Source organism: Cupressus sempervirens, chromosome 7 (assembly GCF_028749045.1).
Source record: "Cupressus sempervirens isolate cs-2001-9-10 chromosome 7, ASM2874904v1, whole genome shotgun sequence".
NCBI lineage: Eukaryota > Viridiplantae > Streptophyta > Pinopsida > Cupressales > Cupressaceae > Cupressus > Cupressus sempervirens.
Window position 1 is genome coordinate 373,723,047 of NC_143124.1, and position 16,739 is coordinate 373,739,785.

A 16,739-nucleotide genomic window follows, 5' to 3' on the forward strand; every position below is an offset into this window, starting at 1 on the left:
CTACTGGTACTTCTATTTTATCTAATTGAGTAACTCTTCTGTTGGAGCCCAAAGGCATAACTCCTAATCTTCTGCAAATGTTCAAAGGCATGACGTTACTTGATGCTCCCAAATCTATCAAACAATTGTGAAGCAACTTCCTGAACATTTTCACGGATAGCAAAAATGGGGCTGGCTCATCTTTTGCTTGATAATACACTATGGGTGTCTTATGTACTGGCTTTGGCTTCAGTCCAAAATCTATTGGTTGAGTAACCTCTTCCTTCTTCATTTTTTCTTTATTGTTCACCAGATTATGACTCCTTTGAGTTTGTTGCTCTGTTGGTGTTGATCCTTGAGCCACGTAAACTGGTTGAGGTCCTGGTTGTTTATTGAATTCACTGATATCGCCATATGCAATCTCTTGTGTAGAGCTTCCTGTTTCTCTGTATGAAATGTCTTGAGACAAGTTTGTCATGTTCGCCCTTGGAGCGTCCTGGATTACATGCACCGAATTAGGAGGAGACCTCCCTTGAGTCTGTGTTGTTGCACCTTGAGTGTGGAATCCTTGTGATTTATTATCTTTCAAACTATTAAGGAACGTGTCTCTAATCTCTGCTACCTTCAATAATTCGAACAAAGGGAGACTGATTTTAACCTTCTTCATCTCTTCTGTCATGCTTTGTCCTAATCTCTTCAACTGTTCATTGTTCATGACATTGTTTCTAGTTCTTCCTTTACTTATTGTGTCGACTGGACATCCTGTGTACTTTGAGTACCTTGATTGTTTTGCTGTGTGTTTTGTTGAAAGCTCAGTTGTCTATTCCCACTGCCAAGGTTGCCTTGTTTGTATTCAGGTGCATCCCTCAAAGGATTCGGTATATTACTCGTATCAGGGTGTGGAGGCGTATTGAAATTGTTTGGGGGTATGGAAGATGTGAAGGGTCCATCATTTTTCCTGATGTTCCTCTAATAAAACCTAGCATTGCTAGCCGGTTGTTGAAATGTTTGGTTCCCTCCTATTCCTTGAACTAAAACAGTATCTTCCAAAGGTGGGATAAAAAATCCGACCCATTGTCATATCCTTTCTGATCTACTACTTCATCGACTGGCCCGTTTGCTGACTCAGGGGGAAATCTCCCTTGGGGTTCTTCATAAGCCTCAAATTCTGGTGGGAATGTAAACTCCTCAAAAGTTAGACATTGATCATATCCCGGGGAAGGGACAATCTCATACCCTATAACCTTAACATCTTGTTGGTTATTTGATTCATCTATTATGTTTTGGAACAGGTTAGATGCTCTCTTGAATTCTGCACACCCTAACTCCAAATGTTGATCCGTCTCATGGAATTTGCAATACTAGGACATGGTGGACTCAGCCAAGAATATTCTGTCCACTGGTCTATTATCTGCTGAAGCTTGATTATCAAGTGGCAACACCACATTTCCATTGTTCGGACCCGTATTCCAAGTTCTCTGGTTGGACTGATTGTTGTACCCTTGGTCTTGTGACTAGTCATTACCTTGATAGTTATTGTTTTGGTAGTTCCTTTGATAACCACTGCCTTGGTTATTCCTTTGGTAGTCTTTGACTTGATAATTTCTCTGGTATCCTCCTTGATAACCTCCACCTTGATTCGGGTAATTATTCCCTTGATTATTTCTTTGGGAACTTTGGAGTTGGTTGTTCTGGTTTCTCAAATGGGTGACTTCTGTAGATAGCTTCTTGACTTGGTCAATCAACTCTTTCATCTCATCCCTTTCTTCTTGTGTCCTTGTGGAGGAACTTGCTCCTTGTAGATAAACTGGTACTAATGGCGGTGCTTGAGATAATGGAGGCCCCAGGTGTACTACTAACTGATTTGTAGGCGCCTGGTATGCAAGCTGTGGAACCAGATTGTTGGAATATCTTGCACTTTGGGGTTCCATTCCTTGTTGGCCTAATTGCCTTCCTATCTCAATTGCTTTAGTGTAGGCCTCAATTAACGTTGTGGGAGTAGGATTCGCCATTCTCGTGAACATAGCCGTCTGATTGTCTAAAGCACTGTAGTATGCTTCCAATGCGCCAGCTTCTGTCATTGTGTAAGGGGCTTGCAATCTCTTGTAAGCCTTATGGAAATGATCATTGAACTCCACAAACCTTCTGTCCACAAACCTTCTATGTAACTCCAGTGGTGTGATGGGCATACCAAACTTTGCAAGAAAGGCTTCCTTGAGTTGAACCAATCCTATTATTGATGATGCTGGTAAATTGACAAACCAGTAATAAGGTTCTTCACTTAGTGAATAAGGAAAAAGCCTACACGCGACATCTTCCTCTTGAATTCTTCTATTGCACAATGCCTCTTGGAATACCTTGATATGCTCGTCCGCTATACAATTAGGGTCATTGACAAAAAACTTGGAGCAGAATGCCGTCGGATTCTTTGGTAGATCATGTTATTGTTGGAATAAGAGTGGTGAGGCATTGTTTTGGATCCATGGTGGTTGAGCCATTGTTGGTTGATTGATCTGAGCTTGAACTGGCTAATTGACTAGGGTCTGAATTGGTGGATTAACTTGAGCTTGAACCGGTGGACTGCTTGGAGCTTGAATTGGTAGACTACTTGAGGGGCTAGCTAAGTTTGAGGTATCAGCCACCTTACAATTCCTTGGTTTCTTGGGAGATTCTAACACAATTAAGTCCTCTTCTTGGTGTGGTGTATTTCTCAGTATCCTCTGCCTCCTATTAGATATTAGTCTGTCAAATCTTTTGGGGAAAAAAGACCCAATCTTTCTATCCAGCTTGAAATTGATCCCAACTTGATTATCTCTAATTCGAGTTCTCTTCAACAATAGCTTGAACTTGTCTTTGTGCTTTCCTTTCTCTCTCAAGCTTCCTTTCCAATTCTCTCTGACGTTCTAACCTCCTTTGAATTCTCCTTTCAATAGCTTTTGCTTTTCTTTCTTCTTGATTTAGCACGTCAACGGTGTCCAGGTACTCTTTAGTGTTCTCAATTTCCTCCCAAGCAGTTGAGCACAAACTTGCTACAATGTGATCTTGAAGCGTTCTCCAAGTTGCTCTAGGCTGATTTGATCTAGGGAGCACCATTCTTCTTCATGATTAAATGCCAACAAATCCTCAAAATAAAAAGTTTCGGCCCTCCTTCTAGCAATAGATAATGTTGATGCACGACGATGGAGAGTATGTGCCTCACCAATGCTCCAATTTTCTCAAGAATGAATTTGATCAGCCCTCCTTCTAGCGCCAGATAATGTTGATGCAAGTTTTGTATCACTTACATAACATATTAGGATTTGAATATTCAATATGGGATATCAAACATGCAACTCCTCTCTTGAAAAGTTATTACTCATGAAGACATAAGCAATAGCTCCAACGTTCCTTACACCATTGGATACTCGCTCAGTTTTATCGATGTGATTTGCTGATAATCACATAGGCGGCCTTACACTATTCTTTTGAAGATGACTTGGACTTTGGTGGGATGAAGATGATGGTGGCTCGGTTTGTGAAATGTGCAGGTGACAGATATTGTTGATGGTAGTGATGATGGAAGATGTGTCTGCCAATGATGATGTTGATGGGAAAGCGGTGGTGGTGGAAGGTGAATGGATGAGTTCTATCACTTAACTTACTTCCCTAACTTCCTTCTCTAACTTCGACTACCCAGCTACTCACTATTCTACTCCTACTCCTATGAATGGAAGGTTAGCAAATGGACAGGGATCGAACCTAATGAGAGCTGACCAGCGGCCTCACTTCCACAGGTGCAATGATTCAAAGGAATAATAAACTAGTTTACCACACAAAGCTTCCCAACCAGCCACTGGAATGCTAGTGGCCTAGTATTGACCCCTATCAAACATTTACCAATGCTACCAAACAACTATCCATCTACTCTACTCTTGCTTAAACAACTTGAACAACTTGAAATGAAATTAACTTCAACAACTTGAAAGAAATCTAACTAAGTGGAAGTAGAAAACATGCAATAACACCCAATGTTCTTAATCAACATGCCAATCGCAACAATGAAAAAGAGAGCAATTTTGATATTATCTTCGCAACAGTTTCTCCAACACTTTACAAATGAGAGCAAATGGCCTTTTATAGGGGCCAAAAATACAACGGACAATGGAGATCAAAACAAGATCAACGATCCAGATTGGATCCTCAAAACCCTAATTAGGGTTGCCACCCCATCGGCCAATGAGAAGCTGCCACCTCATCAATGGACCAATGAAAAAAGTGCAAAAAGTAGCAACCAATGAGAAGGCACGAAAATGGTGGCCAATCAGAAATAGACACTTGTCCTATTCTAGAAGAAAGGGAAATTGCCACTTGGGCTTACATCAAATGATCTTCTAATGTAAATCTCCCCTTTTCTTTTATTTTCTTAGCTAAGGCAATGAACTTAGCTAGCTTGTTGTTAACTTCTTCCATAGGAGGACAAGGTGTGTGATTCGCTTTGAGTTCTGTTGACTTCGCCACGCTGCTCGCTACTTGTACTATTCTTTCGGGATCCTTCTCATATTCCTTTGCAAATCCAATAAGAGCACTAAGAGGGGAACGGGTGCCCAAATGCTTTTTCTTAGTGTTGGTTATTCTCTTCATTTTCGAGAGGAAGTTTTGGGCATCATATCCTCTTTGTTTTTCTTAGTGTTTGCCCGCTTAGGATTCTCACTTGCACTACCATCCTCCATGCTCGTCACCGTATTACGGGATGGTAGAGTGGTGGACTAGAAGGCAAGAAGAACCAAGAGGAGCAATCTTTAGACTAGAACGAAATAAGGATGTTAGCTTAAGGACCCCTTGCAACTCTAGATGATGAAAATTCACCTTAACCAATAATCTTACAGCAACTTTTCGGAACCGAGGACAAGACCTCAAGAACTTTAAATCCCTTTGCAAATCAGAAATTTATCATGCAATTCACCTCCAAATAAAATTACCCAACCTAGGGCAAAAATCGCAGCCTTTTGAAAAAAATCAGAATTTTATCTTCCACAAATTTCAGCTCCCACAAAATTCGGCTCCCAGAAATTTCGGCTCCCAGAAATTTTACCCTCCACAAATTTCAGCTCCCACAAATTTCGCCTTCCACAAATTTCGCCAAGCAAGAAGAGTGCAGATCTGCTCTTGCAAAATCACCAACACCTTGAGAAGGAGAAGTGAGAAGTGAGGAAGAAATGGGAGAGAGGCTTCCTCTTATACCCAACTTTCTTCTTGGACCCTGGGAGAAAGAAAAACAAATAATTAATGCAATATTATGGCCCACAATTAAATACTTAACCAAAATTAATTTTGCCATGATGAAAATTAACTTTTAAAATTGCCAATTAGTTCTAAATTGCAAAAAGAAATTAAATGGTGCCTTGTATATGTTAAATGTTTCCATTTAATGAGGATTTAGTAATTAATACGTCATTAAAATTGGATTTTGGCTAACCAAAAGCCATTTTTCAATATTAAATTACCAATTTCATTAAAGGCAAAAAGTTTTCAAGACAATTTTAATCTATTAAAATCAATTTTTTGCAATTTCTCTCCAAATTGATTTAGCTAAGCAATTTTAGCGTTTTAACACAAATAAAATTATTTCTCTAGAGCCTAAAATCGATTTTGCAATTTTATTTCACCATCACAAAAATTAATCCTTTTCACCAAAGATAATTAAAATTTTCGAAAAGACTAAATTTAACAAAATTTTCATTTTTGAAATTTATCCAAATTTTCAAAAGAAAATGTCTAAGTACAAAATTTACAATTTTATCTTGCCAAATATTGCTCTTTAAAATTTTGTTCGGCCTAAGGATGAAATTTGTTGCTCTAGAAAATCAAGTTGAAACCGGGTGAAAATAAGCTAAGCCTCCCCACATTTGTCCTGAAGGTGCCAAGGCGTGAAATTTTCAAAACTCAAAAATTTTGGGCAATCCAAAAATTTGCCGAGGCAATCAAGAAAAGGGGGGTCCCCAAAGATTTGGGGCGATGTGTGAAAACATCACAACACGTTCATTGGGTGCCTTATTTGGTAGTTTTAGAACTCTTCTCAATCTATTTAAAGTACTCTTTGGGTGTAGAAATATGAGAGTAGTAGTTGAATGTAGAGTTGCTCTACAGGAATAAGGACAAATGGAGGCATAACAAGGTAGGCCACCATGTTGAAGGCAACATGTTGAAGACAAAGAGAATGGAAGTGTAATGACTGCACTCTAGGTTCCTATAGAATTTACAAGAGATGTCCTGTTTTGCATGAAATTTAGTCTAGAACTAAATTGACGATCTCTTATCCTTGATATATCTTCTTATGGGTCTGGGAGTTATCTGATACTAATTGGTCTACTTATCTTATGTGGGAACTTATCAAGCAGAGGTGTATGTATATTCTTTCTGGATCTATTTGACTCGACGTACACTTATATGTGTCTTCTTCACATGCATTCAACTGATTACTGATTGTTAGAATCTCAGTCAACCATATCCCATAAAAAATGAGAAGGATAAATGGCCTTCTATTATCATCTTGAGAGTTTGATAATTATCATTTCAATTACTTTTCTACTTAAGCACCAATATTTGTATAACCAACTTGATACAATCTTATGGGATAAAAGATGATATTTTGTTATTGCATAATCTTTGGAGACATTGCACAAGTAGTGATTTATGCTTGTTTTTTTTTCTGATTTTCCCAATACATTATTCATAAACAAATAACACTAATATTGTTCCATAGCTGCAGAGCCTTTCTGTGTAAGAAGAGGGATTTCTAATTAATATTTGAAAACCCTCATACATTCTACCTTTTCATTCTATGGCTCAATGTTTCTAGTAATGTTTGCAATATATTATGAATCCTTAGTAATATGAATACTTCTTTTGTATTCTGCGATGACTTAGTAATTGGTAATCCAAAATATAATGAATATGGCAAGGGACAAAACTGGTCTGAGACTGTATGGATATAAATGATGTCTCTATTCATCATGTCCATATTCTCCCTTATTCGCATATGGTTATGTTTGAAGAGATTATTAACTATCGACTCACACACAGACTCTATAATTTTTTTTGAATTTCTAATGTAGCTGCATACATCCCTAGACTCTCTGTGTTACCTATGTAACCTTGGCCATGTCTTAGAGTTCACACAGGGATTTGTAGATATGGATGTTAAATGAGATTCACGAGTTGTTGTCAGTATTATGGGATATGTGCTCGCTGTAAGTTTGGTTTTCAAGACACTGTCAATTATATTATTTGCTTCATTGTTGATTGGACTCTCTAAACCAAACTCCCATCATGGTAGGTCTGCCCATAAAATCTGACTATGATCACTGATGTGCATTCTTTTGTAAGGTGACAATGATATGTTACCAAAGTATATCAGCGTATGAGTTGGGTATCGATGTTGACTGCCAACTTGGATTGGAGATCTGGACACTTCCCTTTTCCATCTATGTATCCTCTTCTATCTCATATACCTAGCGATGATCATCCTGTTCTTCCCTCAGTATATCTGATATATACATTGCTGACTTAGCAGTATTCAATTTTTCTGTTTCTCAGGTGGATTATTGTTTTACTTTGTAGCTTGATGTCTGCCTTGTATGTGTTATCTGTTTTCCAATTCCATTCTGAAATCTCCCTGGATCTTATCTGCAAATTCTCTGATTGTTTTGCAGTCCCTATATCCCTCCTCCTCCGTCAAGTATCTTCTAATCTTTGCCGCAGATGATATAGGCAGCATACATTGTTCTCCTCCTTCCTATCCCTCTCCTACCATCAATTCTCACATTATATCTTTAAAGGCCAATTGGTAACATATTTGTTTGGAAAAGACGTGTCTTTCTATACAACTTGGTTTATTAATTCACTGCCTTAATCATTTTCTTCTTGATCGTTGTTCTTAGTTTATATAATGTTGATGAGTTTATTATATTATTTTACAGTCTTAATTATTAATATAATTATTGTATATCTCAACATTCCACATATATGTGTTATGTTTTATTATAATACAAACATATATATATATATATTCATTACTAATTATCTATTTGATTATTATTTATTTATATATATATTATATTTATTTATTTATTTAATTTGTATTATTATTATTATTAAAATCGATCTTGGAAATGGGGACATTACAGGAAGTGAATGTATTGTAATCACATTTTTATTGGTATAGTTGACCTCTCTGCTTGGTGGAATTTTCGCTGCAAGTTTCTCCATTCAAATCCTCTGTTATGCTTTTATTTTTCTGATTTGTGCCTTGGGTGGTCTTAAGTATGTTATGATGGCCGATTTTAGCATCACAAATAAGGAGGATCTAAGCATTGTATTTCCATGTTCAATGAAATAGTAAGTTCTAGATTTGCATATAAGTTTGAATTTTTGTGTTTTAGTAGTGCAATACTTCTATGTAATTCTTTCATTGATCACTTGTATAGAGTTTTAATTTTCTAGCCTTAGGTATTAGAACTTGTATATTTTTTAGTATTTGCTATTAGAGTTGAAGGTTAACTGGTTAAATGAAAGTTTGTGGGAATCTATTTGTATTGGTTGGTTTCAGATAGCACGAATTCTAGAAAGGTTTAGTGAAGAGTTTTAGTTTCAGTCATTGTGGATTTGGGTGGGTTTGTTGTTATAAATTTTCTATATTATTTTAATTTTGCATTAATTTGAATACACAGAAATGTTAATACATTTTAAAAAACCCAAAAAAGGGACATTGCGGGTAACAGGCATCCCGTATATGATATCTTTGTGGTCTTATAGAATATCCCCTCTTTGAATGTGTTTTCTTATTCTTTCTACCCAAGATAGTGCACATGTCCCCCTCCACGTATTTTTCCCTGTAAAAAAAAAAGGTTTGGTGTCTACCATTTTGCAACATCCTTTGTTTTGGTTCATTCATATGAATGATTTTGAATTACATGAGAAGTCTATAGAATTGGCATTGAAGAACATTGCTTTATTCCAAAATAAATTGAAATATAGTAATAACAATTTTCTCCTGGTTATATCATGACTAAAACATGAGGAAATATTCGGACTATCACAAACTAATATAAACCATTAGGTCTGTCATGTTTCACCTTGGATTTTGTTGATAGGCAGGGAATAGATACTGAGCAATTATTGTGCTGATTTGCTTCCATTTTTATTTACATATTTTGAAAAATTGTGTTGTGATTTTTATTTGATAAAATTTTGGAGATAAGATACCAATGGTGGGGTTCACTGGCCTGCATAATTTGCTTCAAACTTTTACAGGTGCTACGGAGTATAGGGAACCTTGTTGCTGGAGATAATCGGAAAACAGATGCAGTTCTGGCTGCAGGGAACGATATTCCTGGTGGGTCTTTTATTCCTATTATATTTATTTAATTATTTCTGACTTCATGATTTTCTAGAAAGGGAGCTTTGGCAATTCATAAATGATTTAAGCATTATTGTTTTGTTAATTTTTTTCTTTGCATGAGTTGTTCTTGTTTGTATATTCTTCACTTTGTGATCGACCGAATTTCTATTTTAAGGGTCTGTGGTTGGGGCAATGATTAAATGTTTGGAAAGTCAGCACCGTACTTTGAAAAAGGTAAACTCTGTAAAAAAAATTAACATTTAAAAAAAAAAATTATTTCATTAGTCTGAACTCTTAGTCTGAAGTATATGTAGCTGCTTCTCTGTTGTGGTTTCTACAGCTAGTCACTTACATACCAATGATGGATCCCGAAGTGTGATCCCAAATGTTGATGCAAAAAATTTATATACAGTTGAATCCAGAAATATTTTAGCAAACCATTTATGTTTCTGGTTGCAGGAGGCAGCTTGGGCCCTTTCCAATATTGCAGCAGGGACATTGGTTCACAAACAGTTAATTTTTTCTAGCGGAGCAGTTTCATCTCTATTGCATTTGTTGGTGACTGCAACATTTGATATACGAAAAGAAGTGGCATATGTCTTGGGTAATCTTTGTGTTGCTACAGTAGAAGAAACAGGTGAATCAATGACTATTTTGGAACACTTGACTGTACTTGTCAACAGAAGATGCCTTCCAGGATTCATAAATTTGATAAAGTCACCTGATATAGAGGCAGCAAAACTTGGGCTCCAGTTTTTGGAATTGGTAATTCCTATTTCCTTGGTCACATATAGTAACTGGACAGATAAAGTGTTATTCTGAGAAGTGCATGGATGCACATTGATGTGGCTCTAATTTGAAATATGGCCAGCTAGCTAGTGCTATGTTAATTGACCGTTATGTGTTCATGTATGTATAGCAACATGGGAAAATCATGTCTGATAGGATAAAATTGTTTCTAATTTTTTAAGGTGCATTGGCCATCATTTTGCAGTATTTTACATTTCTTAGGCTGGATAAACATTTTTAGCATAAAATTTAAGGTGAATTCAATTTATTATTATTATACAATTTCTATTTCTAGATTTGAAAGGGTTTTTTAAGGTGACTTAAGATTTCACTAGGGTGTTGCTAAAGTCTCTTGGTTTTGAGAATCAAAATGGTAATAGGTTATGAACTTTATTACCTCACCCTGAGCCTCAAACTGATGACAAGTGAGTTATAGGGGATTATTTGGAACTGTAATGTCCCCTCTTCCAGGTTAAATTTGAATGCTGTAACCTGCAACCATTCATTAGTATAATATAGAAAAATTGTATGTGAAATACATTAAAAATATTGGATTAACTAAATATTAATCTAAATACTACCCATACTACCCTTCCTAATCCTTCAGAAGAGATCCTTCTCAAACCACCTAACCCTCTAGTGATAATTGTATCTTGATTAGGTAATTATCATATAAAGAATGTCTTCCTTAGGCCTCTTGGGGATCTCTAGTAACACTACTTGGTAGAGATCCCACCTCTAACCAAGTCTCTTATCTTTGACATATGCATATGTTTGATCACTACAATATATATTGTCTCTAAGAGATTCTTTAGTAATCTCTCTCTGGGTTCCGACATTCAATCACAAATGCCCTCTAATCTTTTGAGTTTTCTTAAAAGAAACTCGACGTTCTAATGAATGACCTCTATCATGTTCTTACTTGATCTCTATGAGAACTATAAAGTTAGTTCTCATCTCAATCCTTGATCTTGATAATATTATCTACCAAATGATTCATATTTATTTATGAAGTAGACATATCAAATGAACAAACCTCTGGTTCCCTTTAGTTTTTCATTTTATAATCCTTCATAGAATATATATTACTTCAATTCTCAACATTCAATATATAGTAGTTTAGTTTTAATTCTTTCTCTACTATGATGGTTTTGTAGTTCAACTCTCTTAGGTATAATTGTTTTTTAATCCTCCCATATTTCATTTATCATCCATGTCCATTTCAAAGAGTTGGAAGCCTTCAAAATAACAATCCTTTTGAAAAGTCAAAACCCTTCAAAATCACAATCCTTTGGAAAAGTCATAACACTTCATAATCAAAATACTATCAAAAAGTCACAACCTTTCATAATCAAAATCCTTTTGAAACGTCACAAGTCTTTATAGTTAAAATATTTTTGAAGAGTCACAACCATTCATAATCACAACCCTTTCAAAGAGTCACATCTTTTCATCATTGAAAATATTTGAAAAAGTCTTCTCATGGGTCTCGTGTTTCGTCTGTCCCTCCATCCGAGTTTTCACGGGCTTTTGTTTTGAGCTCCATGGGTTTCTTCCACCCAGTCGACCCTCCATTTTTCACACTTTATCTCTCTGCCCTTTGTTGTGGTTGCTGGTGCCTTCTGCTTCCACGAGTTTTGTCTTGCGTTTTTCCTCTGGCTTCTTCCACAGGTTTCACATTTGGTCTCTTCACCCTCTGTCATGGCTGCTAGTGCATGTGCATGTCTGATCGTTGGTGTGGGGTTTGCTCATTTTGCCTTTCATGCACAACCAACTCTCATATTGTTTGTTGTGTACAGACAATTGGTGTGCCAATCTACTGACAGTCTTTGAGTGCCATACTCATAAACATGACTACTGTTGATAGCTGCTTGCCAAAAAATCAACCTATAACCTACGAGCGACTATGTGAACGTGTGAGCAAGCTTGAAACAGATAATATTTTTCTCAAAGATCAGGTCGCTACATCGATAGAAGAAATTACAGAACTCAAACAAGCTACAGGATTGAATACCTCAAATATCAAATGTTTTTCAGATACCTTCACTTTTGAAATTGCAGGCTTGAAATCCAATTTAGAATCCATCATTGAACAATTGGATGGGCTGGAAAAAATCAAAGAACAAATTGAAATGGCTACCATACACTCTTCTCTGATTGTTGAAACTGAACAGAAGGTGGAATCATGGGCCTCTCTTTTCACCAACACAGATACTACTGCACTTGGTTGAACTTAGACAATTTTATACAGGGAAAAATTGAGGATGAGCATGTGCGACAGGCACAAGAGCTCAACTTGCCTTTCTATAATCTCTCTTCTACTTCTAATCCTCTTTCTGCTGGACACTCTTTCCTCACTAACCAGCTTAGTATCTCTAATATCACTCTAGATAAGTTCTAGTTTGGTCCAAGAGATGCCCTTTTCATTAGTTTTTTCTCTTTTTTTTGATTGGCTTCGTGTTCTTAGAGCGAAGAGAAAGTTGTTCCCTCTCTAAAATTTATTTTGATGAAGATTTCACAAAGGCACAGGTTACCGAGTTGAAACATGCTCGGGGAATTGTGGCAGATGCTAGGCGAGCTGGAAAATGGGTTGTTATTTGGAATCTTAGAGCAGTTGTTCGTGATTCTCCTCCTAGTGGTTGGGAGGCGAGGCGGGCCTCCAAAACTGCATAATGGTTTCAGCAGCAGTCTAACAAGAGGAAGCCCTCCACTCCATCTCTTCTTGTCAACTACTGGAATGGTAATGGTTCTTTGTGGTCTTTACCTGGTCTCTTTCACGATGCAGTGGGGTCCATAGATATTTTTGTTATCATGGAGACCTATGAGAATCCCATGCGTCCTCTTCTGGGTTACCTTGGATGCCAATGGTTGTCAGTTTGCAGAGAGGAGGTCCGTACTTCTGGTGGGGTCCGTAGTTCTGGGGGTGTTGCTTGTTTGATTTGGGATGATATTTTCAGCTACATATCAGTGGTTCATTCCGATGCCTTTGCCATATTTATGTGGGTGCATATTGGTCGTCAAAATCACCGATAGAGGGACATTTTTCTTGCAATATGTTACTTTCCACCGACCTCTTCTCCATATGCCATTCATGAGGTTGAGGATGGGGGTCCATTTTGTGACCTTTAGGAGAGTATCTCTCAGTTTGTAGCTTTCGGTGACATCATTATTCTTGGAGATTTCAATGCATGGACCAGGAATCTCCATACCCCTATATGTGACCGAAGCTCTAATTTGATCTACACTTTTGAGATTGATCCAACTAGTCTGGGACTTCAGCATACCTCGAATGATGCTCTTGGGCCACTCTCTTGTTATGGTTGCCACCTCCTCCAGCTCTATGAGTCTTTTGGTTTGTTGATTTTGAACGGTCAATCATCCTTTCCTGGTTCTGACCTCTTTACTTGCTGGCCCCATTGTGGTAGTGTGATTGTTGTGGACTATGTCATCACCTCTTCTTCCTTCGTTGCCTCCATTCACAGTTTCACCATTTCTCGTCTCACCTTTGCTGACCATGCTCTTCTTAGCATTACTTTACGCGTTTCTCCTCGTTTGTTGCCTTCTCCACAGCCCCCTCGCAACCCGTTTGACATTGTCTACTCCCCTACTTGTTTCCACTACCCCAAGGGAGATGATGAGCTCTTTTCCTGCCATCTTAGGAGACTTTTGACACCTGCTAGTTTCAGTGATTTGTATGAGACCTCCGCCATGTTTGATTTACTTGCTTTTGCTATTTGGGAGTTCGCTCTCCTTTCTCTTCCTCACTACTCTTCTCTTTCTCTCAGGTCTAAGCGTCGGAATACATGCCTTGCGAACCAATGGTTTGATGTTGATTGAAAAGATTTCCATCACTCTGTTTGCTTTGCTTTTGAGACTCAATCTCCTGCTTTCACCCACTTGCATTACTCTTACCTCCGCTTTCTTCGCCATAAGAAACGTTCTTTTGCCTCTTCTCAGTGCAGATCCCTTTGCTCCACACTTATTCAGAATCCCCAGATCTTTTGGCATACCCTTTTCCCTCATTGTTCCCCCTCCGGCCTCCATCCTTGACTTTCACTCTCTGACCTCCCACACCATTACATGTTATGACATTCCAGGGCAGCCACCTCTTAATTCCACTCCACCTCCTTTTTGTCAATTGTTCACCTCCTCCAGTATTTACAAGGCGATTAGATCCATGAGATGCAGTAGAGCGGCAGATGAGGAAGGTTTCTAGGCAAAACTTTTCAAACTTGGTGCTTTGGTCCTCGGATCCTACCTTCCTACACTCTTTAATAGAGTGGTTGTATTGGGTTTCTTGAATCTTGGTCACGACATGTGATTTACACTATTCACAAGTCTGGGCCTGCTTCTGACCTTGGTAACTATAGGACCATCATGATTGGGCATACTTTTGCTGCTCCGAACATTATGCTATCTAGAGATCTTGATAGGAAAGGGTGTAGAGCTAGAGGTCGGGACGATTTTCGGGTGAACTACCAGACTATGGATCATGTCTTCATGTTGTGGGCTATTATTGAGGAGGCTAGGCACCGCTCTGAGAAAGTCTACTACTGTTTTGTGGACTTTCGCAAAGCTTTTGATTTTGTTCCTAGGATGGCCTTATTTCAGAAACTTAGTGAGATTGAGATCTCAGATATGTTGTTGACTGCTATTATGAGACTATACAAGAAGGTTATTGGTTGATTCAGGACTCCGGAGGGCTTTTCTGTTCCGATTCAAAGCACTATTAGGGTGAAGCAGGGTTGCTCCCTTTCTCCCACCCTTTTCGAGTTATATATTGATGAGCTTGAGGATTTCCTTGTGAACTCCTCGCAACTTGGTGATGAGTGCCATTTGCATCAGGTTTTGATCTCCATTCTCCTTTTTGCTGATGATTTTGTTCTCTTGGCCTCTTCTCCTAATAGTTTATAGAGACTTCTTGATGGTTTGGCTTCTTGTTGTGATCAACGTCAGCTCGTGGTCAACTTGACCAAGACTCAGGTTATGATCTTTAACTGTTTAAAGACCTCTCATCTTCATTTCTTCTTTTAGGGGCAACAGGTTGAGATTACTTCTTTTTACATGTATCTCGGTGAAGTTCTCGGGACCCCACTTTAGCTTGAGACCGGCTATTCAATCCAGAGTTAGTAAGGGCATGGGTTCTCTGGCCATGCTTGAAAGGCATTGCTTCATACATCATTTTTAGGACATTTTGTCCAAGTTGTCCCTCTTGGACTCTTTGGTTCGACCAACTATTCTCTATGGCTCGGTGGTTTGGAGACCTTCTCTTCTTGCTTCTGATTGGGCCTCTATAGAGTGTGTTCAAACGTTGCTTTTACGGCATATCATTAGATGTTACAGACTCACCCCCCACAACATTGTTCTGGTTGAGTTTGGAGCTCATCCTTTCAAACTTGCGGCCATTTTTGACTTGATTTGGTTTCTCCATCGGCTTCGAGGCTTTGCGGATTCGGGTGGCTTGATTTGGTTTCTCCATCGGCTTCAAGGCTTTACAAATTCGGCTATCCACCGACACAGATATTCTCATTTGACATACTGTTCTTCTGTTATGGTTATGAGATTCAATACTAGCACTAGATCTCGCTGTTGGTATGCCCAGACCACCTCTCTGTTGAGTTCGATTGTGATTGAGATTGATCTTCTTCCTCACCAATTCTCGTTGGATGCTCCTGCTCACCTCCTTACCTCACATCAAGAGTTGAATGAGCATATCAGACAAGATATTTGTAGATAGTACATTATCACTAGCTAGCATAATCCTCCTAGTGGATTACGTCTGAAAATGGCCTTTTATGCTGAGCATTTTCTTGAGATTCAGAATGGTATTATTGTTCGCCTTGCTTATCTTTATCGGCGCTGGAGTCACGCTCTGAGATTCTATTTGGGCTCCTTCAAAGTTGGCTCCCAGCGTCTTTGGGTTCAGACTAATCACCATATGGATAGAGAGGACCGTATCTGTTGACTGTGTACTTTGGTAGAGGTGGAGATAGACTCACTTTATATTTCACTTTCCTATCTACTATGAGATCAGAGGGAGATTTTACTACCTATTTAGAGATTGCTTTTCTTTTTCAGCGTTCTTTAGCTATATCAACCAATGGTGCCTTGCACTTGACCTGCAGGAGGTCACCTAGCTTCGTGAACATACCCTGCAATCACTCATACCTCAAGGCCATATTCTAGACCAGCTCATCACTACCTTTTTCTCCCCCCTATCTCCACCACGGGGCACGAAAAGGCCATCTAGTACCACTCACTCCAGATCGGTTCGAGATTGCACCAGTCTTTCGAGGCAACGATATTCATCCAGTGGTTCTCGGTGAGGATCTAAGACTCTAGATCATTCACGGTTATACCCTTCTGTGATTAATTTCTTTGTGCCAAGGAAGGACCCTTAGTCCTTAGTCTTTTGTTTGTATGCTCAGTCCCATAAACCCATGTGGTTTTTTGTTGGACATTAATACTATTAGTATTATCTTATCTATCTTATCTTATCTCCTTCCTCTTCTGAATAATCCTTCTTTAACTCTTCTCTTCTTCTCTTCTTCCTTCCTCTTTAAAATGAACTCTCCTCCATTTTATACCTAAA

The 16,739-nt window shown here is 38.3% G+C and overlaps 1 protein-coding gene across 1 annotated transcript in view; it reads left to right on the top strand.

The window, feature by feature from the left end:
* Positions 1–16,739, top strand: part of LOC149547020 (importin subunit alpha-9) — a 313,252-nt gene that overhangs the window by 212,065 nt on the left and 84,448 nt on the right. The window contains exons 8-10 of the mRNA XM_089791470.1: positions 9,271–9,352; positions 9,534–9,592; positions 9,818–10,123. Coding sequence (XP_089647596.1) covers positions 9,271–9,352; positions 9,534–9,592; positions 9,818–10,123 — 447 coding nt within the window. The remainder of the gene's footprint in view (positions 1–9,270; positions 9,353–9,533; positions 9,593–9,817; positions 10,124–16,739) is intronic.